Source organism: Dendrobates tinctorius, unplaced genomic scaffold, assembly GCF_039654945.1.
Source record: "Dendrobates tinctorius isolate UK_male_01 unplaced genomic scaffold, ASM3965494v1 ptg000029l, whole genome shotgun sequence".
NCBI lineage: Eukaryota > Metazoa > Chordata > Amphibia > Anura > Dendrobatidae > Dendrobates > Dendrobates tinctorius.
In genome coordinates, this window is record NW_027361697.1 from 54,496,741 (window position 1) to 54,523,822 (window position 27,082).

Genomic DNA, 27,082 nt, shown 5'->3' on the forward strand with positions numbered 1-27,082 from the left:
TGAGTAGGCTGATACCCCATATGTGGGGGTAAACCACTGTGCGCATAGCAGAGCTTGGAAGGAAATGAGCATCATCTGACTTTTTCAATGCAGAATTGGCTGGAATTGATATCAGACGCCATGTTGCATTTGGAGAGCACCTGATGTGCCTAAGCAGTGGAAACCCCCCAATTCTAACTCCAACCCTAACCCCAACACACCCCTAACACTAATCTCAGGCCTAACCCAAGCCCTGTCCCTAGCCCTAACTCTAACCCTAGCCATAACCCTAACCCTGATGGGAAAATGGAAATAAATACTTTTTTTATTTTATTATTTTTCCCTAACTAAGGGAGTGATAAAGGACAACTCATACGCTAAAAGACGCTTTTCATTGTAAAAATAGTTTTTGCACCACCACATTTTGAGAGCTATAATTTTTCCATATTTTGACCCACTGAGTCATGTGAGGTCTTATTTTTTGTGGGACAAGTTGACGTTTTTATTGGCACCATTTTTGTGCACGTGACTTTTTTTATCGCTTTTTATTCCGATTTTTGGGACGCAGAATGAATAAAAACCAGCATTTCAAGAATTTCTTTTGGGGAATGCGTTTACACCGTTTTGCGTGTGGTAAAATTGTTAAAGCAATTTTATTCTTCAGGTCAGTACGATTACAGCAATACCTCATTTATGTCTTTTTTTATGTTTTGGCGCTTTTATGCAATAAAAACAATTTTATATAAAAAATAATTATTTTTGCATCACTTCATTCTGCGAGCTATAACTTTTTTATTTTTTTGCTGACGATGCTGTGTGGCAGCTTGTTTTTTGCAGGACAAGATGATGTTTTCAGCGGTACCATGGTTATTTATATCTGTCTTTTTGATCGCGCGTTATTGCACTTTTTGTTCGGCGGTATGATGATAAAGCATTGTTTTTTGCTTTGTTTTTTATTTTTATTTTTTAAGGGGTTCACTAAAGGGGTTAACTAGTGGGACAATTTTATAGGGCGGGATGTGGCAATACTAAATATGTGTACTTTTATTGTTTTTTATTTCCAAAAAATAAATTTTTTAGGGATTTTTTAAATTTTTTTTTATTTATTTAGTGATTTTTTCATAAATTATTTTTACACTTATTTTTACACTTTTTTTTTACTTTATTACTTTGTCCCAGGGGGGACATTACTTCACACAGCGCTGTGTCAGTTCAGCGATCTGAGAGGTGCTGCACAGGCTTCCTCAGTGCCTGCTTTCAGCAGGCACTGAGGAAGCCGCCTCTCTGCAAGCCCCCGAAGGCCCCCGCAGCCATCTTGGATCCAGGGGCCTGCAGGGAAGGAGACCCCCCGTGCAGTGCAGCACATCACGCTGCGCTGGGGGTCTCAGGGAAGCACGGGTATTGATGCGAGAGACTCGTGCAAGTTTCTCGCATTGCACGCACAAGTGTGACCCTGGCCTTAGCGTGCAGCTGCCTCTAACTTTGACCTTGTTTCCATATTGTTTTCCACAACACTGCATAGCCATTTACCAGCTGCTCGCTTCTAACTGCATGCTCGCCTTCTCCTCATTATAAATATGAATATAGATACGTGCTGGATCGCATGGCGTGCATGATGGGCAGGTATTGTGCACCAATCCAACTAATCATGACAAGTGAACAATACTTACTGGTGGCGCATTTGTCGCTGCAGGTATCTCGGGCGTGACTCATTGGTGTCATTAGGCTGGTTTACTGGAAACACAGCTACAAGGAGAAAATGAAGGTCTATTCTCCCTGCAGCTGTTTGCTTCCTGCAGCTGTTCAGGGCAGTGTAGGAGGCCGTTAGTCACCTCTCACTACACAATGAGAGCATTGATATCACCCCCCCACACCTTGCATCTTGATTTATAGCCTGCTCTGCAGCACATGTGTACAGAACTGGCTGCTGATCGATGTGAAAGGGACTGATAACAGTGCACTCACTGTGTAGTGGGTGGTGACAGGTGCAACCCCCTGCATCACCCCAATAATGATAGCAAGCAGCTGCTGAGATAATCTAACTTCATTTTTGCTCTCTAGCCTCGCTTCAAGTAAACCAGTGTAACATGATTTAAATGCTGCAGATTAATATTATGCATGTAGGTAAACAGCATTTTTGTAGGCGACAGTCTCCCTTTAATCATGAATTTGAATTAATTGTAAGGTCTTCATCATCTAGTCTTAAAATATTATTCAGTCTCCACTCACTTCTTTATCTGGAGGTTAGCGGCACTGGTAACATCACACCTAAAAATGTCTGTCGGAACGCCTACGCCATTTGCTAGCATCTGTGGAGGTGACATCATGAAACAGAAATGAACCAGAATATCTCTTTAATGACCAGTGACATGATTCATAGTATCCATGATTAGTAGCATCCCTATGTGAGTGGAGCACACAGAAGGGGAGCCTTCTCTACACAGCAGGTATTGGCTCTTTTACATAGTCTGCAGGCATCTTGCAGGAGCAGAGGTAGCTGACGTAACGCCATTGACCTGATGGTCAGTAGCGCCTGTGACAGCTGAACAATTAGTAGGGAACCCTACTATCACTTTATTCCTGCTTTGCATTGGTTTTATGGCTTCTAGGATTTCTTTGCATAGAATGTGGATCATGACCATTTCTCAGAGCTGAATATGGCCCTCAAGGTAAAATACCACCATGTGCTACTAATAACAAACTCTGTTCTCTTGCTTTTGTAGACTAACCTTTGTCAGTTAATAAATTAAATTCAAATTTTCTAAAATGTAAGCTAATTAAATTTAGTTATGTAATTCTTGTAAATTTTGTTAAACTGTATTGTCAGCTTTACTTAGCATAAATTGGTTTGTTAAAATTATAAATGTCACTTTTCATTAATATGACATTATTTGATATGATGTTTTAAATTTCCAGGTGCAGAACATGTCACAATCAATAGAAGTGTTAAACTTGCGCACCCAGAGAGATTTCCAATATGTGCAGAAGATGGAAACACAGATGAAGGGTCTTAGGTCCAAATTTAGGCAGATTGAAGAAGATCGCAAAACACTTCTGACACGTCACTTTCAGGTAAAAGGATTACGTCTTTTATTGTAGACAGCGTTTAATTACTGTTTCTTTAAGTTCACAAGGAACAAAATATCAGTCCTAACCAAGCACAGGTGTTCATAGTGTGACAAACAGTTCACATTCCCACCTATTTCGCACCGGTTTTCCATCTTTTTCTGCCCCTTGTCTGGCACCTATAAAGCCAGAGTTGTCAATCAAGGAATAGAAGGGTAGAGATAGGTAGCAAGGTTCACTACATTGTTTTGACATCCTGTCAAGTTTGCACCAAGCATCTGTACTTGGTTTGAATAGTAATTTTGTACTGACATATTTCCTTTAAGGGCAGGTTGACATGACCAATGTCACCACATATGTGAAAAACCGACCGATTATTCTGATCATACTTTGATCAGAGTGGCATCAGTTTTTCTCAGACGTGGAGAGAGAAAAAAAAAGTTTCTCCACCTTGTCCTTCAAGTCAATTCATGAAAATCGGACCACACTCGGATGTCATCGCATAGACTTGCATTGCCGATTTTGACCCCAAGCCCCACAAACCAAAATCACACGTCTCTATTTTTTTCTGTGGAGCACTTAGTCTGAGGAAAAATATCAGGCATGCACAGCCCCGTAGGATATTATAGGTATAAATGCTCTCTGTGAAAACCACGGATAACATTCGTCCGAGAAAATCGGTAGTGTGCGAAAGACCTGAGTGAAATCATTTGTAGCAGATCCATCATAATTGACACTACTATGTCTCTTCATCCTAAAAGAGATAAAAAACATTATTAATATGATAAGAAATGTTATATTTCTGGAGGGATACTAGTTATAAAACTTAACCATCATTATCAATTGCATTAAAAATATTATTTCATAAAGGATAAATGAAGTGCACTGCATTTATTACTATTAACCTCCATGTCTCCTATACGTTTATGTAAAAGAGATGTCTAGGCCAGATTAGGAGGAATTATTACTCTTTGCCATGTGTAGCAGGCAGTCAAATAACATTGCAAAGAATAGATATACCTCCTACATATTAAACCGCTCTCAGCCTGTACCACAGGAAAGTCTCTATAGATCTGTCTCGAGAAATGTTATAGCTATAATGTACATAAATAATCGATCTATTTCAATCTCACACATGTTGACATATAGTGTTGAAATTTCCATAGATCTATCACAGGATAGGAAAATAAATTCGTGTGTATGTCTGATGTATCCTACTCCTGTTCTGATTATATTAGAAGGTCCAATATCCCATGGTGATGGCTTGGGTATTTAGTCTGATCAGCTCTATCATATTTCCTCTCATAATTGATTTTAAATCTGGTCCCAACTGAAATTGATTATAATTAAAGTGCGGACCTAATATTCCTAAACTGTCCCTCATCACACCAACGTCTTTTGCAGTTCATCAAGGAGATTTTTTTTTTTATAAAGAAACCAGCGTTATGTCTTGCAATGGCCAATGCCCACATGAGATGTGGTGAGACATGCTGCTGGTTCCTTTTTTTTCTATAAATATCCCTGATGAAGCGTAAAAGCGGGGAAACACGTTGTAGTGATGTCTGCATAGTGACGTTGTTGTAATAGATTTTGAGACAGATTTGTAGAGACTTTTATGTGTTACAGGTGGAGAGTCAGCTTGTTTCATAATTTCATATTTTTTAGGGTTGAAGTCTATATAGTTGAACCACAACCATTGATGTCGATCTAGAGGAAGGCAAAAACCCATGAGGCAGCTGCTAATTGCCAATATTAGGTTAGGGACACACAACGGTATTTTCTCTCATCTGAGAGAACTGGACCGAATATGCAAATCACAGTTTGATCAAATTTGATCAAACTCTGATCAGAATGCCAGCTTAGTGTGAGTAGAAAAAAAGTCTCCATCTTGCCCATTCTGTCAGTCAATGGAAATCAGACTGCCATTCATGTGTCATCCGAATGCAGTTCAATGTTTTCCACGGACTCATCGACTTACATGGCCGAGTGTGATCCAATCAGATACTACTCAGGGACACTGCAATATTTACCCTTTGACCAGTTCTGTCAGAGGAAAAAAATCTGATGTGCCTTTCCCCATAGAGCAACATTGATACAATACAAGTACGATCTGATGTTTTGTCGGATAGCACTCGGACCTAAAATGCTGTTGTGTGCATGAGCTGTTAGGCCGGAGTCACACTAAACGGATGAAAAATTGGCCTGAGTCTTCCTTCTGAGAGTCAAACGAGTGTAATACAAGTGTCATGTGTGTACAATCCGATTTTTCACACCGATTTACATCCGAATGCAGTGCAATTGCTATGCAATTTTAACATGAGCTTTTAAATAGAGCAATTCTCTATATCATTTACACATCGCTTTCAAATGAAATATTCGTCAAACTTTATATACACTGCTCAAAAAAATAAAGGGAACACTAAAATACCACATCCTAGATATCTCTGAATGAAATATTCCAGTTGCAAATTTTTATTCATTGCATAGTGGAATGTGTTCAGAACAATAAAACATAACATTTATCAATGTAAATCAAAATGAATATCCCATGGAGGTCTGGATTTGGAATGACACTCAAAATTAAAGTGGAAAATCAAATTACAAGCTGATCCAACTTCAGTGGAAAAGCCTCATGACAAGGAAAAGATGCTCAGTATTGTGTGTGGCCATCACATGCCTGTATGACCTCCCTACTGTACAACGCCTGGGCATGCTCCTGATGAGGCGGCGGACGGTCTCTGAGGGATCTCCTCCCAGACCTGGACTAAAGCGTCCGCCAACTCCTGGACAGTCTGTGGTGCAACTTGACGTTGGTGGATGGAGCGAGACATGATGTCCCAGATGTGCTCAAACGGATTCAGGTCTGGGGAACGGGTGGGCCAGTCCATAACTTCAATGCCTTCATCTTGCAGGAACTGCTGACACACTCCAGCCACATGAGGTCTGGCATTGTCCTGCATTAGGAGGAACCCAGGGCCAACCGCACCAGCATATAGTCTCACAAGGGGTCTGAGGATCTCATCTCGGTACCTAATGGCAGTCAGACTACCTCTCGCGAGCACATGGAAATACCACCCACATCATTACTGACCCACTGCCAAACCGGTTATGCTGAAGGATGTTGCAGGCAGCAGATCACTCTCCAAGGCGTCTCCAGACTGTCACATCTGTCACATGTGCTCAGTGTGAACCTGCTTTCATCTGTGAAGAGCACAGGGCGCCAGTGGCGAAATTGCTAATCCTGGTGTTCTGTGGCAAATTCCAAGTGTCCTGCACGGTGTTGGGCTGTGAGCACAACCCCCATTTATGAACGTCGGCCCTCAGACCAATCTCAAGGAGTTGGTTTGTAACAGTTTGTGCAGACACATGCACATTTGTGGCCTGCTGGAGGTCATTTTGCAGGGCTCTGGCAGTGCTCCACCTGTTCCTCCTTGCACAAAGGCTGAGGTAGCGATCCTGCTGCTGGGTTGTTGCCCTCCTATGGCCCCCTCCATGTCTCCTGGTAGCGCCTCCAGCCTCTGGACACTACGCTGACAGACACAGCAAACCTTCTTGCCACAGTTCGCATTGATGTGCCATTCTGGATGAGCTGCACTACCTGAGCCTCTTGTGTGGGTTGTAGAGTCTATCTCATGCTAACATGAGTGTGAAAGCAAAGCCAACATTCAAAAGTGACTAAAACATCAGCCAGAAAGCATTGGAACTGAGATGAGGTCTGTGGTCCCCACCACCTGCAGAACCACTCCTTTATTTAGGGTGTCTTGATAAATGCCAATAATTTCCATCTGTTGTCTATTCCATTTGCACAGCAGCATGTGAAATTGATTGTCAATCAGTGTTGCTTCCTAAGTGGACAGTTTGATTTAACAGAAGTTTGATTTACTTGTAGTTATATTCTGTTGTTTAAGTGTTCCCTTTAATTTTTTGAGCAGTGTATATATATTTATATATACAGTATATATATATTCCATGCAGCGGTACCTTTGACAGATCATGGAGGTGGTTGACATGGAGAAATCCTAGCAATGGTTGGAGAGAGCTGGACTCCGAGACAGCACAGAGGCATTAGTCATAGTGGCACCAGAGCAAGCACTAAGTACCAGATCCATAGAAGCCAGAATCTACCTCACAAGACAAGACCCAAGGTGCAGACTATGTAAAGAAACCTCAGAAACAGTCCAACACATAGTGGCAGGATGCAAATGCCACCAGGAAGAGCGTATACCGAACACCACAATCAAGTAGCGGGAATTGTATACAGGAACATCTGTACAGCATATGGGCTAAGTCCCCCTAAGTCCAGCTTGGAGACCCCAGAGAAAGTGGTGGAGAATGAAAGGGCTAAAATCCTGTGGGACTTCAAAATCCAGAAGGATAAGCAGGTGTTGGCTAACCAACCAGAGATTGTGATAGTAGACACAGATCAGAAGAGAGCAGTGATAATAGATGTGGCAGTGCCAAGTGACAGCAACATCAGAAAGAAGGAATATGAGAAGCTGGAGAAATACCAGGGCCTAAAAGAATGTGGAAGGTGAAGGCAACAATGATTCCAGTGGTGATAGGAGCAGTGACACATAAGTTGGAAGAATGGCTACAACAGATCCCAGGAGCAACATCTGAGCTCTCAGTCCATAAAAGTGCAATGCTGGGACCAATTAAGATCCTGCGCAGAACCCTCAAACTCCCAGGCCTCTGGTAGAGGACCCAAGAATGAGAAAGGACAACAAAGACCAGCCCCCAGTGGGGGGAGAAAAGGAATTTTTATATATATATATATATATATATACACACAGCTACTACCACATATTTCATCACCATCTCCAGTTGTTTTTTTCGACCTTATACCGGATGGTCTGCCATCCATTTTTATTAGGAGGGGGAAGAGGACTTCATCGTTAGAAGATGGGAGGCTCTGGACCTAACCGCGACACCCTCCGGACCAAAACCGGACCCGGACCACCCCTGGGTGAGTATAATATAACTCGCTTTTATTCTCTTTCAGGTTACATCGGGGGCTTATCTACAGCATTACAGAATGCTGTAGATAAGCCCCTGATGGCGTGCCGGAAGCTGATAGTTGAATGACAGATTCCCTTTAATAAATCTTAATTAAACCATAATTAAGATCTCACGCATTCCACCGACACCATTGTCATCTGCAAAAGAGTTAAAAATAAAGAACAACAAAATTCCTCACCTTGCCATAGAGATGCTGCTAGTCCATTTGTCCCACCACGGGTCTAGCTCTGCTGCATCTAGTTGGCAGGCTGCATGGTTGCATGATGCGACCAAACAGCCTGTCATCCAGCAGATACTGAGCGCCATGTGCTCTGTGTCTCTCTGTGAACTCCAATTCCCTGTCTGAGGGCACCGCGAGCGTGAGAAAGTTCTCCTGCTCATGGTGCCATCAGACAGGTCCTGCGAGTTCACAGTCAATGAACTCACTTTACCTTTCTAACGTCAATGTGAGCGCCGTATAAAAATTTACTACCACGTTATGCTAAAAAATTATCTTGATGGAGGACACTAGAGTTGAGCGACTTTGGTCGGATCGGGTTTCGTGAAACCCGACTGAAACAAAATTTGTTTCAGATGAAACTGGTCTGACTAGGGCAAAAAAAGTTGGAGTTTCGTCCGAAACCCGACCCCAATGCAAGTCAATGGGGAATAAAAGTCGGCATTGAGTGGATGAATGTCATCCGCTCAATGCCAACTTTTATTCCCCATTGACTTGCATTGGGGTCGGGTTTCGGACGAAACTAAGACTTTTTTTGCCCGAGTCGGACCAGTTTCATCTGAAACAAATTTTGTTTCAGTCGGGTTTCACGAAACCCGATCCGACCAAAGTCGCTCAACTCTAGTGGACACCGTTATCATTTTTATAACTTCCTAATTATTTTCTATATGTATGAAAAATATAACATGAGATTCCATTACATTTCATTTAATGTTTTATTACAGGATTTAAAAGAAAAAATGGATGAACTCCAGCCACTAATTCCAGTTTTAGAGCAGTATAAGACAGATGCTCGGCTGATCACACAGTTCAAGGAAGAGATCCGGAATCTCACTGGAATTCTCACCAGCATTCAGCAAGAGATTGGAGCATTTGACTATGAGGAATTGCATCAAAGGGTTCTGGGCCTGGAAACTCGTTTGAGAGAGTGCATGAAAAAACTGAGTAAGACTAAGCATTTCTTACTTATATACAATATTTTTATACATGTCCACCCCCATTTCATGTACCCCAACATAAAAAATGTTGCATAATGCTAATGAAAGCTGATCAGCTTCCAATCAAATATGAAATGAAAATAAAATTATATATTGGCCACTTTATAGCCTAGTGCCCCAAATCGCCGACTACATAGAATATAATGCCCAAACGTACAGTATGATGCATTTACAGACACACATACACAATATATACACACAATATGATGTCCTTGCAACCCTCCATAAAGTATGATGCCACCATACTCCCATGCAAACGGCATAATATCCCTATAGTACCCACACACAGTATGATGTCCCCTAGTACACTCCCGCTCACACAGTATGATGTCCACGTGATAAATTCTGCTACACACAGTATGATGACCCCACTACTTTCTGAACATACAGTATGATGTCACCATAAACGGCATAATTCTTCCAAATACAGTACAGTTTTATGCCACCACACCACCCACAAACACAAAATGATGCCCCCACAATCCATCCACATACCCCAATATGACTCTCCCACAACCTCACTCACATGAAGTCCTCACAGTACAATTCTCTAAACACATTATGATGCCCCACAGCCCCTCACACACAGTAAGATGCCCTCTAAATACACTTCCTCACAAACAGTATGATGCCCCCACACCTCCATGCATAGTATGATGCTCTCACACATAGTATGATGCCCCTACACTCACAAAACATACAATAAAATGACATCTCTCACCCTATACACAGTATGATTCCCCCAGTGTCCTCTACATACCTTACTATACAACAACAGCCCTGTACACCACTCTAGCAAAGAGTAAAATGGCCTAAAAACAACCACAAATGCAATATGATAACCCACAATACATTTCTCTCCACACAGCTTGATGCTCCCCACAAGTATAATGCCCAATAGTGTGCATAAAACACACACACACACTTCTTGGCTACATCAACATACTGTATATATACACAGCTCTAGTACATCAACACACCCAGTTTTGCTACATCAACATTCACACAGCTCTGATATATACACACAGCTCTGATATATAGATACACAGCTATTTCAATACCATTGCAAAAATGAGTACACCTAAATAAAAGTATTGCAGCAAAGCTAAAGTTTAAACTACAAAATTTTAATTAATGAGAATTCAACCACCAGAAACTCTAATTATTCATAAATCAGATGTCCAGCAGGCAGTTGACTATAAAGGAGCAATATTGAACAAAGAAAACCCCTTCCCATTTCATGAAGGCAGCAATAGCACCACATGGAAGAGAAATGTAACAAGACCTGAGCAAAAAAATAATTTTTTACACAAGAAAGGTGAAGGCTCCAAGAAAATCAGCAAATATTTACTTATCAGTCAGAATACTGTAGCAAAAGTAATGCAAAAAAAATTACAAAGATGTAGCTGCAAAATTTCACAGCGATGTCCAGGGTGAGCACACAAGTTAACACCTAGACAAGAGAGTCTTCTGATGAGAAAGGTTGAAGAAAATCAACATTCAAGTTCACTGCTGTTAGATAAAGGAGTAGAGGAATGGAATGCATTAGTGTCATCCACAAAGGAAGCCTCTCCTAAAGCCTATACGCAAAGAAGCACACTTACACAGCTCTACTCTGTACATAAACAGATTCAAACAGCACTGCTGCACACTTTATTTCATGTATATGGAGCGCCACCACAGGGCCTTGGGTTACCCGGTACCGGGCCGGTCAGGCTCTTGAAAGGGGATGTCACGGAGACAGTGACCCGGTCCGTGGCCCTGGGTGTCCAGTAATTAAATAGAGGAAAGTTAAGTGGTGTTTAATCGTGACGCCACCCGTGGTGTTTGGCAATGGGTGGCCGACGCTGCGGTTTTGGTCCTCTGGGGCTGATGGTGACGCAGCAAAGATGGCTCAGCTCCCCACGGGTAGAGCGGGGCCCCAGGGCAAATATATTTGATTAATTGTTCAGATGGTGGTGAACATTGGGGTGCAGAGAATAAGAGAAGGACACAGAGAGGTGCAGATTTCTTTACCTTTTACTTGAAAGTAGTTGCAATCTGGGGTATCACATACAGATGATGGATTGAGTCCGGCTCGCCTGGAGGCATTCGGGGGATCCACCCTGCCAGGTGGGGTTGGGGACCTTCCTTCTGCGCTCTGTTTTCGGGTCCCTGCTGCTTGTAGCTAAGCTGCAGCCCTCATTTACATGATGGTTTCTAACCTGTATGGCTGACAGCGTGAGCCTATATCATGAGCACTGTTCTTATCACTGTCAGCCCCAGGCTCTTGATCTGCTGCTGTGCCTTCAGGTGTTCAGTGTGTCCAAGGAACTTGCAGTCCCCTGTACTCCAGATTCGGCTGTCAGGGCGTACAGCTCCTGCCCAACCAAGGACTCTGGCATCCTTTTTTATATCAGTGCTTCGCTCTGGGGTCAGCTATATGCAATTTTAGTTCCCCAGAGCCCCTTGTCTCTGCTCCTGTCCCTTCTCTCTCCACAGACCAACTCCAACTGTCTCTAACTGTCTTGTCATGAACTCAAGCTGCTCTCATTTCCATAACAACTCCCTTGCTTACTCTCTCAGCTGACTTCTTACTCACTCACTAACCCCACCTGCTGGCTAGAATTTATAAGGAAGCTCCCCTTTCTGACCTGCAGCAGGAATTGTCATGTAACCTGTGTTACCTGGCATGGAGGCCCCCTTCCTACCTCCAGGCATGATTTCACCCCTTAGATGGAGGCAATGTCACTATGGCAACCAGAATCTGGGGTGTCACATATACACACACTTCTGCACACATAATTCTACTGCATATGTAAACATACAGCACTGCTGAGCACACACAGCTCTGCTGGTTATATACACACTCGCAACACTATTGCACTAACACAACTCCTGCTAAAATAACAATTTTATTGTAGATATATTAAAAAATTAATTGCATATACTGTAATAAATTACAAAAGATCCATAAAAACATTATAGTAATATTGTGAAACATAGATACAGTACAATGCTTTTACAATATTAGTATAATGCATTTATTGAGGTTTCATAAACTATTACAGCATATGTAATTCGTTTTTTAATATATCTACAATAAAATAGTTATTTTCTGATAGTATTGTTCCTTTGTGGTCATTGTAGGTTTATAGTGCTTATTTATTTTCTAGATTGTTGTATAATAATTTTGGTTTCATGCACTGATCACATTCCTGTAATATCATGGAATGTCCTATAAATTATTAGGACATCTCCTGACAGCACAGTGCTTAACAGAAAGAGAAAAACTTGTGTGGGTCACTCGCTATCTAACATTCTGACCCTTCCTGCACTTGCAGTCCAGGCTTGGTAGCATCTGATGTGACTGTGAGGGATATGGTTCCACACGTGAACCTGTGGCTCAGTATCTTGTAGTGTTCTACAGATAATTATGAAAAAAAATAAGACAAAATGTAGTGTGGCATTATGATAAGACCAGGAAAACCAAATCATGTAATAAATAAGTAGCAGTGCCAACATGGAAAGACAGCAATGACCTAATTGTTTTCTAGCTTTAACTAGCCAATAGCAGAAGGGTACTGAGTATGAGGATGTGATGCTAATCATAACTCAATGTATGATATGATGTGATGCAGGATAGTCAAGAAGTCTGAGGTCAGTACCAAGAGGACTCTTAATAGACAAAGGGAAACAGCAAAATTGTAGTCAGGTAGCAGTCTGATGTCAAAGTATCAGGAAGGTAGCAGATCAATATGAAGGGTATAATTCAAACAGATGTCAAAGGTAAATCCAAGGTCGGCAACAGAGATCAGAATACAACTCAGAGCAAATGCACACACTACTTGAGAAAAGCTACAATTGGTAATGGTCTGAAAATTGTCAGAGTGCTAAATAGCCCTATAATCACCCAGAATGGATGACACCAGGGAGAGATCCCACAGATCCAGCCAGATAGGACAGCTGATCTGTAATTCACAGCACTCACACCTCTGCCTCAATAGAGCTGCCACTCACAATTCTAAGAGTTTCGCATTCCCTCAATCCCATAGGGCGGCAGAATTGTCATTCACAGATTCTTTAGGACACCGTCAGTGGTGGAATCGTGATAGCACTAGCTCTTCTAGGGGGGCCAACAAACCCCCAAGCATTCCAGGAAACTTACGATGGAAGGCCCTTACCAGACGATCAGACTTCATGGCTTGAGCTGGAACCCAGGATATCTCCTCCAGTCAATAGATGAGATACTGGAGGCAATTACTGACTTTTTGAGAATCAACAATCTTTTGTACCTCATACTTTAAACCGTAATTGACAATAACTGGAGGAGATGGGGATGAGGGAGACAAAACCAAAGGGACAATAGCAGTGATCTATGGAATACATTCAGGATACAAAAAGACAGAGGGAGTTTTAATCTAGAGGCCATTGGATTAACTACCACCAAAATCTCATACAGGCTAATAAACGTAAGGTTCGCCAAACATTTCCTATTGGCTTCCCATTTCTGGCAAAGCTGAGCCACCCCAATATTCTTTTGAACCTCCCTTCAGACATCCCAAGTTTCGGTATAGCAACCTCTACTCTAGGACATCTAGAACTCATCCCAGAGAATTAACCAAAATGATGGTGGAAAACATAATAAAAAAAAGGAGAGGTTCCAGTAGACTGGTTATCCCAACTGTTAAAGGTGAACTCAGCAAGAGGTAAGAAATTAGGACTAGTCCTCCTGCTGAGCCGCAATGATACACCTTAAAAATCTCTCCAACGACTGATTCCTCCTTTCTGTCTGACCGTTGGTTTCAAGGTGGTAAGCAGAGGAAAATGGCAAATCAATTCCCAGTTTCTTATAAAATGCTCTCCAGAACTTGGAAATAAATTGCATCCCTTTATTAGACATAATATTCAAAGGGATTCCATGCAATCTCCTCACATGATTGATAAAGAACCTGGAAAGTGTTTCAGCATTCCAGTACCCCAATAAAAAATCAAAATGTGCCTGTTTACTGAATCGGTCAACTACCACCAAAATAACATTCTTCCCTCCAGACAATGGCAAATTCATAATAAAATCCATGGACAAATGTGTCCACGGTCTTTCTGGAACTGACAATGGAGCCAGTTCCCCAGCCAGCTCATCATGACAGACTTTAGCATGTGTGCAAACATAACAAGTGGTTACAAAATATTTAATATCATTAAGCATGGATAGCCACCAAAATAGTGCATCAATGGCTTTCTGCGTAGCTGTGATACCAGGATGACCACTCAAGATGGAATCATGAAACTCCTGCAACAAACATAATCTTAGATACACAGGCACAAATAATTTGTACCCTGGACTAGGGGAGGAGCCAACGACTCTGCTTCCAACTCTGAGGATATCATAGAAATATGTTGTGAACTCTCTTGATCTGACTTCTAAGTTGGGGCTCCTTCTGGTCGTTACAGTGGGTAGTGGAGCTGGTCATATTGACAGAAGTCTATCACCTGAAGACAATGATTGGAAGTCAGGGGTTATTGACTGGGAGGATTTAAGTGAGCAAGCTTCCTTCAGTTGCTGCTGGTGATTTGTTTGTCTTCCTGTGCATTGTGAAGTTTGCTTTTTCCCCTCTTTGGTCTTGCATCATTCAGATAAGTTATTTGTTTGCTGAATCTTTTTGCATTTGATATAGTTTTTGCCTTTCTCTGCTTTCTGCTTTGCTGTGTGGGTTCAGCATTATTCCCTGCTGGGATTTGTGCTGGACCCCACTCATATGTCATAGCTTATGTCATTCTGTTCAGTATTGCTAACCCCCTGTTATATTAGTATCTTTTGCTTTGCTTCCAGTTCACACCAGAATGCTGATTTAGCGGGTGAGTGGTCGTGTGGCCTCAGTGTTTTTCTATATCAGACGTGTTGGATTTTTTAGGGGTTTTGCATGATTGCAGACAGTATCTTTTGTGTCCTGTCCTATTTAGACAGTTTGGGCCCCATCATTTGCACACTCTATTTTCTGCCTGCATTTGTGCCTCATCTTGTCTCACCGACAATATATGTTTGGGGGCTATCTATTCCTTTGGGGTTCTACTCAAGGGCAGTTTAGCTTTCCCCTTTCTTGCTTTAGGCTTAGTTAACTCTTTGGCCGTGCCGAGGCATCTAAGGCATCTTAGGCACATCCCACGGCTAATGCTAGTTGTGTTATTAGGTTTAGGGATCTGCAATCCACAAAGTTGACAACCTTTCTGGTTTCCTGGTTGCTTAGCTAATTCCCCGGTAATCCTCCTCGGTGACCGAATCATAACAGAAACCACAGTACCCTGAGAAAGAATGGATGATGGAGGTTCTGAGTGAGAAACTGAATCAAGGCTGCGAAATAAAGCATCAACCCTAAAATTCTTAGTCCATGGTCTGAACTGGACAGCAAAATTGAATCTAGAATAAACCAAGGATTATTTTACTTTTCTTGGGGGTTAAACGATTAACAGATTCAGTATAAGCTACATTTTTATGATCTGTCACAACAGCGACCTAATGACTAGCTCACTCCAAAAAAGGTCTCCATTCTTCAAAAGCTGAATTGACAGCGAGCAGCTCGAGATTCCCAACATCATAACTTCTCTCAGCGGTTGAAAATTTCCTAGAGAAAAAATCACATGGTCACAAGTTGGTCAGAGTTTTGGGACTTTTAGATAAAAAGCCCCTATCACACCCCCTCTGAGGCATCCACCTCCTTGAAAAATGGTTTCTGGAGATTGGGTTGGATTAAAACTGGAGTGGCATGAAACACTCATTCAATTTGCTATAGCCTCCAATAGCATCCAGGAACCAAACTTTAAGTTCCGCTCCCTTACATGTAAGATCAGTAAGAGGTTTAACGATCTGTGAAAAAACCCTAAACACTTTTCTATAATAATCTTTAAAAATCTTGCAATCAATAATATCCTGCACCTTCCCAGGATACATCTTAAACCCTTCAGTAGATACATTCAACCCCAGGAATGATATTTCTTGAACAGAAAAAGTACATTTCTCCAATATAGTACACAAAGAATTTTCCCTGAGCTTATCTAAGACAAAGTGGACATGTTCACAGTGTGAATCCAGATCAGGTGAAAAAAATAGAATGTCATCAAAGTAAACCACAATAAACCTTCCAATAATATTAGAAAATATGTTTTTCATAAAGTTTTGAAAGGCTGCTGGTGAGTTGGTTAAACAAAAAGGCATGACAAGATTTTCAAATAGACCCTCATATGTTAAAAACAATGTTTTCAACTCATCACCCTTCTGGATGCATATCAAATTTTAAGCACCTCTAAGATCAAGTTTAGAAAACCATTTAGCCCCAGTAAGCTGATTATATAGGTTGGGGATGGGTGGAAGCGGATATGTATTCTTAACAGTAATTTTGTTCAATTTACATAAATCGAGGCATGAACGGAGCCCCCCATCTTTTTTCTAACAAAGAAAAAGCCAGCAGATGCCGGCGAAGAGGAAAGACGGATATGACCCTTCCATAAACCTTTGTTTACATATTCTTTCATGGCAATATGTTCAGGACCCTATAAATTATACAGGCAAGCTTTAGATAATTTTACATTAGGGATCAGATTACTAGCACAATCATAAGGACAATGAGTAGGTAGTACCTCTGCCTCTTTTTGCAAGAACACATCTCTGAAGTCTTTCATGGAATCTCAGCAGACCCTCCAGGTTAGCGGAGCAAATTTATACAGAACTAAAACATTTCTAATAACAATTCGGACTCCACTTAACAATATCCTTCTGACATCAATAACAGGATGGCAAATTCTCAGCTATGGAAGCCCCAATAACAACCCAGCAGGTTAATTATCCCAAATATAGCAGGAGATGGAATCAGAGATGGACTGTGAATTCCATCTTTACTACCTGGACAAAGTTTTGGAGTAACAGTGTCCTGTTAATAGCGACAATTTACATGAGTCTCTCTTACTGTCCTTAATCCTAATTTAAGAGCCAGTCCTGAATCAATGGAGGTGGCTGCAGAAGCAAAGTCATTGAAAGCAAATACAGAAAACCACTTGTTCTGGAAACATAGTTGCACGTTTAACAGCACTGTATCAGAGGAGTAAAAAGTACCTGGAAATCTGGGTGACCTCCTCAACAATCTTACGTACTTAGGTGTTTCCTGCCGACTTGCTTGTTTTTTTGTTTACTGTGCAGTCCTGAAGAAATTGCCCAGAGTCACAGTAAAAGCAGAGCCTGTATTGCGTCGATGTCTGCTCTCAACAACCCAAGAGCTGGCAGCTCCAACTTCCATCGGTTCTGCCTCATATAAGTTGACAGGTTCAGGGAAATGACTGAACCTCCTTGTCGCTCATCACACATCTCCTGAATTCTGCAATACCAAATAGCCTAGGTCATGCCCTCCTCCAAGGAACAGGGTGGACTGTGGATAACCAGAGCATCCTTGAGAGTATCTACAAGGCCTCTGTGGAACTGGCAGAGAGAGCTGCATCATTCCATAGCAATTCCATGGACCATTGCCGTAACTCATTACAGTAATCCTCAGCGGTGCAGCCCGCCTGTGTCATACTCATAATCTTTGCCTCTGCGATCTTGATCCTGTCAGGTTTGTCATAGATTAGTCCTAACATTTCACAAAAGACATTAACCAAATACCATTCTGAGGCTTGTGGGGGATAAAGAGAATGCCCAAGTCTGAGGGCCGCCTCACAGTAGTGACATGATTATTCTCACTCACTGTGACTCATCCCCTGAAGACCGGGATTGCAGTGTTAAAATAACCTACAGCTCTCCCTGAACACCCTGAACTGATATTTCTCTACTGAAAATTGATCAGGGAGAACAAATACTAGTTCAGGAGAGAACAATTGTACATCAGATGGTACAGGCGTCATACCTACTGCCAGCAGCAAAGAGTTCTGAGTAGCACCCATCTTGCTGGAAAACTGACCCTGCAGCTGAGTTTGATGTTTGTATTTTCTGGTGCTCCCTGGCCAGGTCCTGAAGTATCTTGGTCAGATATGTTACCTGATCAAAAAATGTGCAAAATGTTTTCATACTGGTGGGTGAAAGAAAAGAAATGTGTTTGGCCCAATTGTAATGAAACGCTAGTAACTACTACTTGTGACGTTAGTCACTACTCATGGACTTACTGTAAGGCAGAATTGTCGAGAGATTTGAGGTCAGTATCAAGGGGACTCATAATAGACCAAGAAAAAAAAACAAAAGCGTAGTCAGGTAACAGTCCGAGGTCAGAGTGTCAAGAATGTAGCGGATCAAGACAAAAGTCAATTTGATGGTCAAAGGTAAATCCAAGGTTGGCACCAAGATCAAATTACAACTCATAGCATAGAGCAAACATGCACACACCACTTGAGCAAAGCTAACATTGGCAATGGTCTGACAATTGTCAGAGTGCTAAATAACCCTGTAATCACCGAGAATGGATGACACCTTAAGAAGATCCCACAGACCCAGCCAGATAGGACGATTGAGCTGTTATTCGCAATACACACATCTCTGTCCCAGATTGGGCGATTGAGCTGTCATTCACAATCCTGAGAACTCAGCAAGCCTTTGATCCCATAGGGTGTCAGAGCTACAGTGGGTACAAAAAGTATTCAGACCCCTTTAAATTTTTCACTCTTTGTTTCATTGCAGCCATTTACTAAATTCAAAAAAGTTCATTTTTTTCTCATTAATATGCCATCTGCACCCCATCTTGACTGAAAAAAAACAGAAATGTAGACATTTTTGCAAATTTATTAAAAAAGAAAAACTGAAATATCACATGGTCACAAGTATTCAAACCCTTTGCTCAGACACTCATATTTAAAGCCCCCGTTACACACTGCGATATCGCTAGCAATATCGCTGTAAAGTCACCGATTTTGTGACGTTGCAGCGATATTGCTAGCGATATCGCTACATGTGATACTTACCTCCGACCGCTCCCCCGCTGCTCATCGCTGGTCGCGCGAGAAGCTCCTGGACCGTTCCTCGTCAGTCACTTCCAGTGGCGCCGACGAGCGGCGCGTGGAGCCGGGCGGGAGGACGCAGGATCACCTCGTCTGACAGGTAAGTAGCGATCCCCGTCCCCAGCGATGCCGCTGGTGAGATCTGCCTGTGTGGCAGCTCACTAGCGACCACCTAGCGATGCACCAGTGATCCTGACTGCGTCATATCGCTAGTCGGGATCGATGGTGCATCGCTAGGTGTAACGGTACCCTAAGTCTCATGATGTCTATTTCCTTGTGAGCCTCCTTAAGATGGTTCTACACCTTCATTGGATTCCAGCTGTGTTTAATTAAACTGATAGGACCTGATTTGCAAAGGCACACACCTGTCTTTATAAGACCTCAAAGTGCACGTCAGACCAAATGAAGTCAAAGGAACTGGCCAAGGAGCTCAGAGACAGAATTGTGGCAAGGCACACATCTGACCAAGGTTACAAAAGAATTTCTGCAGTACTCGAGGTTCCTAAGAGCACAGTGGCTTCCATAATCCTTAAATGGAAGAAGTTTGTGACCACTACAAGTCTTCTTAGACCTTGCTGTCCAGCCAAACTGAGCAATCATGGGAGAAAAGCCTTGGTGAGACAGGTAAAAAAGAACCCCAAGATCACTGTGGCTGAGTTCCACAGATGCAGTAGGAATATAGGAGAAAGTTTTGCAAAGTCAACTATCACTGCAGCCCTCCACCAGTCAGGCCTTTATGGCAGAGTGGCCCGACAGAAGCCACTCCTCAATGCAAGATATATGAAAGCCCGAATGGAGTTTGCTAAAAAAACACATGAAGGACTCCCAGACAATGAGAAATAAGATTCTCTGCTCTGATGAGACGAAGATAGAACTTTTTCGTTATAATACTAAGCGGCATGTGTGGAGAAAACCAAGCAATGTTCATCAACTGCCCAATACAATCCCAACAGTGAAGCATGGTGGTGGCAGCATCATGCAATGGGGGTGTTTTTCAGCTGCAGGGATGGGATGACTGGTTGCAATTCAAAGAAACATGAATGTGGCCAAGTACAGAGATATCCTGCATGAAAACCTCTTCCAGAGTGCTCTGGACCTCAGACTTGGCCAAAGTTTCACCTTCCAACAAGACAGTGACCATAAGCACACAGCTTAAATAACAAAGGAGTGGCTTCAGAACAACTCTGTGACCATTCTTGACTGGTTCAGCCAGAGCCCTGACCTAAACCCAATTGAGCATCTCTTGAAAGACTTGAAAATGGCTGTCCACCAGCGTTCACCACCCAACCTGACGGAACTGGAGAGGATCTGCAAGCAAGAATGGCAGAGGATCCCCAAATCCAGGTGTGAAAAACTTGTTGCATCATTCCCAAGAAGACTCATGGCTGTACTAGCTCAAAAGGGTGCTTCTACTCAATACTGAGCAAAGGATCTGAATACTTATGACCATGTGATATTTCAGGTTTTCTTATTTAATAAATTTGCAAAAATTTCTACATTTCTGTTTTTTCAGTTAAGATGGGGTGCAGAGTTTACATTAATGAGAAAAAAATGAACTTTTTTTGAATTTACCAAATGGCTGTAATGAAACAAAGAGTGAAAAATTTAAAGGGGTCTGAATAGAGTTGAGCGAAACGGGTCGGTCATATTCAAAAGTCGCCGACTTTTGCTGAAGTCGGGTTTCATGAAATGAAACCCGACCATAGCGTGAGGTCGGCCACGAGGTCGGCGACCAGAGCGCCAAAGTCGCGTTTCAAATGATGCTTCCAGCGCCCTTTTTCAGCCAATGATGGAGGACGCACACTGTGGGCAACGTGATGACATAGACATCGGTCACCACCATCTTTGAGAAGGGCATGCAAGTGATTGGCTGGCTTTGTGTGGCGTCACAGGGGCTATAAAAGGGCGTGAACGCCGACCGCCATCTTACTTATGCCGATCTTAGCATAGGGAGAGCTGCTGCTGCTGCTGATTCTGTAGGGAGAGCGTTAGGCAGGGAAGAAGAACCAAAAAAACTGCTTCTACTTTGTGTGCAGTGACAGGGGAGGCTCTATTTTTGTGCATCAGCTCTGTTGGTTATTAGGCTGCCATATAAGGCTCCCTGATAGCTGCATTGCTGTTTGCACACTGCTGTGCAAACTGCTTTTTTAAAAGCAAAAATATTTTTCTTCCTCTTTTCTGCACAGTTACAAAGCGTTCATTTTTCCACCCATTTGTGTTGGCACTGTGCAGCAGTCCTGCTATATTAGGCTGCCTGCATCCATACTTGGACTGAGAGCATCATTGTCAGCGTCCTCAAATCTCTAGTGAGATCCAAATTCTCACCAATCCTATAGACACCCTCCACCTTGTCATACACCATCCAATTTCAGCCTGTTACATTGAGGTGTAATCTCTACTGAGCCAGAGACAATAGTTCAGCGTCCTCAAATCTATAGTGAGATTCAAATTCTCACCAATCCTATAGACACCCTCCACCTTGCCATACACCATCCAATTTCAGCCTGTTACATTGAGGTGTAATCTATACTGGGCCAGAGACAATAGTTCAGCGTCCTCAAATCTCTAGTGAAATTCAAATTCTCACCAATAGTAGATAAACCTTCAACCTTGTTTTCCAGTACCATATAGCTGGTGGTATTTTGGGTACATTTTCACAAAAATGAGCAAGTATGGTGGAAGATGCCATGGAAGTGGGCGAGGGTTGCCAGCTGGTCCCGATGGTGGTGGTGGTGGTGGTGTTGCATCTGTTGGTAGTGGCAAAATCACAATAGCACCTAAGGCAGGAAGTGTTGAGCCTGTGTCATCATCTGGCTCCACATGGCCTCGAAGGCTCTCTTTTCTGGGATTAGGTAAACCACTTTTAAAGCCGGAGCTTCAGGAACAAGTTTTGGCTTACATTGCTGACACAGACTCCAGCTCTCTCGCCTCCTCTTCTGAAGTTTCAAAAAATAAAAGCACTGAGTCGTCATTGGAGGCTCCTGGTCAGGAACAACACTTTTCCTTGTGTCCTTCACCCCTACCAAAAGTGAAGGATGTGGCAGGCAACACTACCGATTACTCCATGGAGCTCTTTTCACATACCATGCCTGGGTTAGCAAGTCAAATCGTGAATTCCCCAGTCCAAGATGAATCTGACATGGAGTGCACTGATGCACAGCCACTGCTAGATTTTTCTGCTGGTACATTCACTCAGAGCACTACATTGTCCTCACAGTGTACTGAGGCAGAATCAGACCTTGATGAAACTCAGGTGCCCCTTCCCGCATACTATACCACCTTACACGGTGACACGGAGGAAGGTGCACATGAAATTGAAGAAGAGGTGATGGATGACCAGTTGTTTACCCAGATTGGCATTCATTGGGGGAAGAGGGTGCCGCTGCCAATAGCTCAGAAGAGGAGGAGGAGGATCCGCAGCAGGCAATGACATCGCAACAGCTGTTATCTGGCAGGACCGTAGCAGTCCAAAAACATATTACAAAAACCAAAAGAGTTGCAGGACAACTTGGCCAGACGGTCAAATTAGCACAGTGTGCAAGGTCTCAAAATGTCTTCCATAGTAGGAAGAGAGCAGTGTGGCACTTTTTTGAACTAAATCCTAATGATCAGGCAAAAGTTATCTGTAAGAAGTGCGCAAAGGCCTTTAGCCGAGGGAAAAATCTGAGAAATTTGAATACCAGTTGCATGCTTAGACATTTAACCACCATGCACTTGCAAGCGTGGACGGACTACCAAACCTGACGTACCACATGTGTACCTGCTCCGAATGAAGGTAGTCAGCAGCGCTACATCGCTTCCCCCACTGTAAGCCCACCGGTTAGCACACCACAAGCAGCGAATGTCGAGGTGTTGTCACAAGGGCAAAGCAGTCATGGAATCACAATGATATTGCTACGAAAGACTGAATCTAGGCCATCTGCAACACCACCAACACCATCACCATCACCAACCCTCTCTCAGTCCACCATGTCCACCGCTAGTTCCACCATATGCAGCTCTCAAGTCCTGCTCACCCTAACAGAGACTCTGAGTAGGACAAAAAAGTACTCATCCTCTCATCTGCGTACACTGGCTTTGAACGCCCACATTGCCAAACTAATCTCGTTAGAGATGATGCTCTACTGGTTGCTTGAAAGCAAAGCTTTCCACGAGCTCATGGCCTACGCAGTACCATGCTATGACCTACCCAGTCGGCACTTCTTTTCGTGAAAAGCCATCCAATCCCTCCACGTGCATGTGAAAGACAGCATTGTCCATGCACACAAGCAATCAGTGAGTGGAAAGGTGCACCTCACAACAGATGCATGGTCCAGTAGGCATGGCCAGGGCCGTTACGTGTCCATCACTGCGCACTAGGTTAATGTGGTGGATGCAGGGTCCACAGGGGACAGTGGCGGTGGGACAGTGCTGCCTAGCCCACGGTATAGGAAACAGTTGGCTGTAGGCATTTGACCCTCCTCCTCCTCCTGAAGCGAAAGCTCGTCCACAGAGTGCAGTCGCACGAGCACTCCATCCGCAGCTGCCAGTGTTGCACACGAGATGTCCCACTATCGAACAGCTAGTGGTAAGCGTCAGCAGGCTGTGTTGAAGATGATTTGTTTGGGCGACAACAGACACACTGCGGTGTTACTGGCCGACTACTTGCAGCGACAAACTGAGTCATGGCTGGGCAGTCTACATCTTGAGGCAGGCAAGGTAGTTAGTGATAACGGCTGGAATTTTGTGGCAGCCATAGCCCTTTCAAAACTCAGACACATACCTTGCCTGGCTCACACCTTGAACCTGGTGGTGCACTGCTTCCTCAATAATTTTCCGAAGTTAACACCCCTGTTCCATAAGGTGCTAAGACTGTGCTCGCACATCTGCCGGTCGCCCGTACACTCCAGTCATATGCAGAAGCTGCAGCGATTGCTCCACCTTCCCAAGCACCGCCTAATTATCGACGTTGCAACAAGGTGGAACTCCACCCTGCACATTGTTCAGAGGCTGTGCGAACAGAGGCAGGCTGTAATTCATTTGTGGGAGGATACACGGGCAGGCAGTTTGCAGGCAGACATGGAGTTGTCTGGTGTGCAGTGGTCGAAGCTGAAAGACCTCTGTAAAGTCCTTCAGTGTTTTGAGGAATTAACACGGCTGGTAAGCGCAGACGACGCCATCATAAGCATAAGCATCCCACTTATGCATCTGCTCATGCAAACTTTGACGCACATTAAGAAGCAGGCGTCTGCAGCCGAGGAGGAAGAGGAGGAGGGAAGCCTTGATGACAGTCAGCCATTGTCTGCTCAGGGAAGTCTCGTGGACGAGGTGGAGGAAGAAGAGGAGGAGGATGATGGGGATGATTATTTTGGGGAGGAGGATGCTTCTCAGGGGGCAAGAAAAAATGTTGGCGTGGCAAGGTCAGGTACAGGGTTTGTGCGTGAGTGGAGGGATGTGGATTTGCCAGAAAGTGCTCCTCCACCCAGCACTCGCAGTGCATCATTGACACCTGGAACATTGGCCCACATGTCTGATTATGCTTTGCAGATCCTAAAAAGGGACCCCCATATTGACAAAATGATGAACGATGATGACTACTGGTTGGCCAGCATCCTGGATCCACGCTATAAAGGCAAATTCCAAAACATCATGCCACAGGAGAACCTAGAGCTAATATTGGCTAACAAACAAGCAACTCTGGTAAACCGTTTGTTTGAGACATTCCCAGCACACAGCGGCGGTATTGTTTTTTCAACGAGCCGTAGGGGGCAACATGGAAGAGGTGCTCATGGTGCACATAGCCGAAGTGGCGTTGGACACAGGTGTTTAATGACAATGTTGTGGACTGATCTTTCAAGCACCGCTCACACGACTGGTAATACTGCATCGATCGAAAGTGACAGGAGACAGCAGTTGTCAACTATGGTAACAAATTACTTCTCCTCCCATATCGATGTTCTCCCTCACCGGTCATTTCTCTTTGACTATTGGGCCAGTAAACTTGACACATGGCCTGAATTGGCACAATATGCCTTACAGGAGCTCGCTTGCCCTGCTGCTAGTGTGTTATCTGAACGAGTCTTCAGTGCTGCTGGATCAATCCTGACAGAAAAAAGGACCTGTCTGTTGACCCAAAATGTTGATGATCTAACCTTTATTAAAATGAACCATGCATGGGTTTCAAAGGATTTTGTCCCACCCTCCCCTGCTGACACGTAGGTTGCCAGAAAAATAGCTTGCTTTTTTCCTCCTCTTCCGCGGACTTCTCCAGTTACTCCATTTGCAGCTGCAGAATGTCCAACATTAACATATGCCAATTTTTCCACCTCCCTAACTTGGCTGCCTCCACCAACAGGGCCAGGGTCACCACCTGGCGCACGCACCCATGCAAGTGCCATTGCCCTGGACAGGTGATTGGGCACACTCTTTGGCAACGGCACTGGCACAAGGTCCCTCAAGTGTCTCTGATGGTGGGGGTGCGCACCCGCCATCAGACACACCGGCATACTATGAGGGGCCCTGTGCCAGTGCCATCGCCAACGAGTGGGCCCCCTCTGCTTGCTCAGGATCACAGCACTTGCAAAGTTGAATTACTTACCTCTCCCTGCTCCACCACCGTGACGTCTTCCGCGTTTCCTGACCGTGACATTCTGGTCAGAGAGCGCGATGACATCACGTTTGTACACCCTCTGCCTAAACAGTCCAAGTGCAGTGAGATGGAAGATGGGGATGATGAGGAGTCCAGACTAGCACAGGGATTCCCTAGCGAGGAGACTTATTTAATTGCTTTCAATGTTGGGACAGCTATTTTTGGGGAGCACTATACTCTGGAGAATGATATATGAGGCCCACCATACACTGGAGCATTCCAAAGGTGGACATCAGACACTGGAGCAGCATTTACAGGGCCTATTATGCACTGGAGCATTAGAAATGGGGCCCATTATATATGGAGCATTATTTGGGTCCATAGCACAGTGGAGCTTCATCCATGGGGACCAACATATACTGTAGCATTATGTGGAGCTCATCATATACTGTTTCAAACATTATATGGGACCAATGATTCTGTATGGAGAAATATATGGGCCTCATTACTCTGTATAGCGCACTCTGCGGTGGCCATAATACTGTATGGAGTAATATGCTGTCCGTTTTTGGAGCTATTTGAGAATTTAAAATGGATATCAGTCATGAGATGTAAGAAGTGAAGTATTTTTCATTGTACTATACCGCTATTTCTCTGCCGTAACAGAGGATCATGAATTGTGGCATGTGTTAAAGGAGCCCATTGACACTCTTTGGCCCTGGGCCCACGAAAATCTGGAGCCAGCCCTACACCTCCCCACAACTTTAGCCAAATAACCCCCAGTTTTCAATGCCTAACTATTATTACAAAGTAAATTAAGGTTGACAAGCTTAAGTAATAAGAATTGATGTTTTTGGCATTAAAATGGGCACTGTAGGTGTGTTTCCTGTTCTCCACTCCCTGCCGACCTTGGTTCCTCTTTGACTTGCATTGGGTTTCGTGTTTCAGTCGACCTTCGACTTTTCACGATAATCGGCCGATTTCGTTTCATGAAACCCGACTCGACCTGAAAAGTCGCTCATCTCTAGGTCTGAATATTTTCCATAACCACTGTATAATTCACAGCATCCATAGGATATCATGAATGGTGGAGTCATGACAGGGGGTGTGATTTTGACAACCTCTGCTACTGCCTTAGAATTATGCAGCAGAGGTTGTCTGCTCCGGAACAAAGAAAACATTTATCATGATAACTTCTCAGAAAGCAAGAATTTAATGGCATTATTACCACTGAAGTCAATTTAAACTTTACAGAGAGAACACTTTCAGCTGTAATTTATTTTG

The 27,082-nt window shown here is 43.4% G+C and overlaps 1 protein-coding gene across 2 annotated transcripts in view; it reads left to right on the forward strand.

Annotated features, from left to right (window-relative positions):
• OLFM3 (olfactomedin 3) overlaps positions 1–27,082 on the forward strand; it is a 345,834-nt gene that overhangs the window by 307,582 nt on the left and 11,170 nt on the right. For both annotated transcript variants that reach the window (XM_073571715.1, XM_073571714.1), the window contains exons 3-4: positions 2,896–3,051; positions 9,007–9,226. In XM_073571715.1, coding sequence (XP_073427816.1) covers positions 2,896–3,051; positions 9,007–9,226 — 376 coding nt within the window. The remainder of the gene's footprint in view (positions 1–2,895; positions 3,052–9,006; positions 9,227–27,082) is intronic.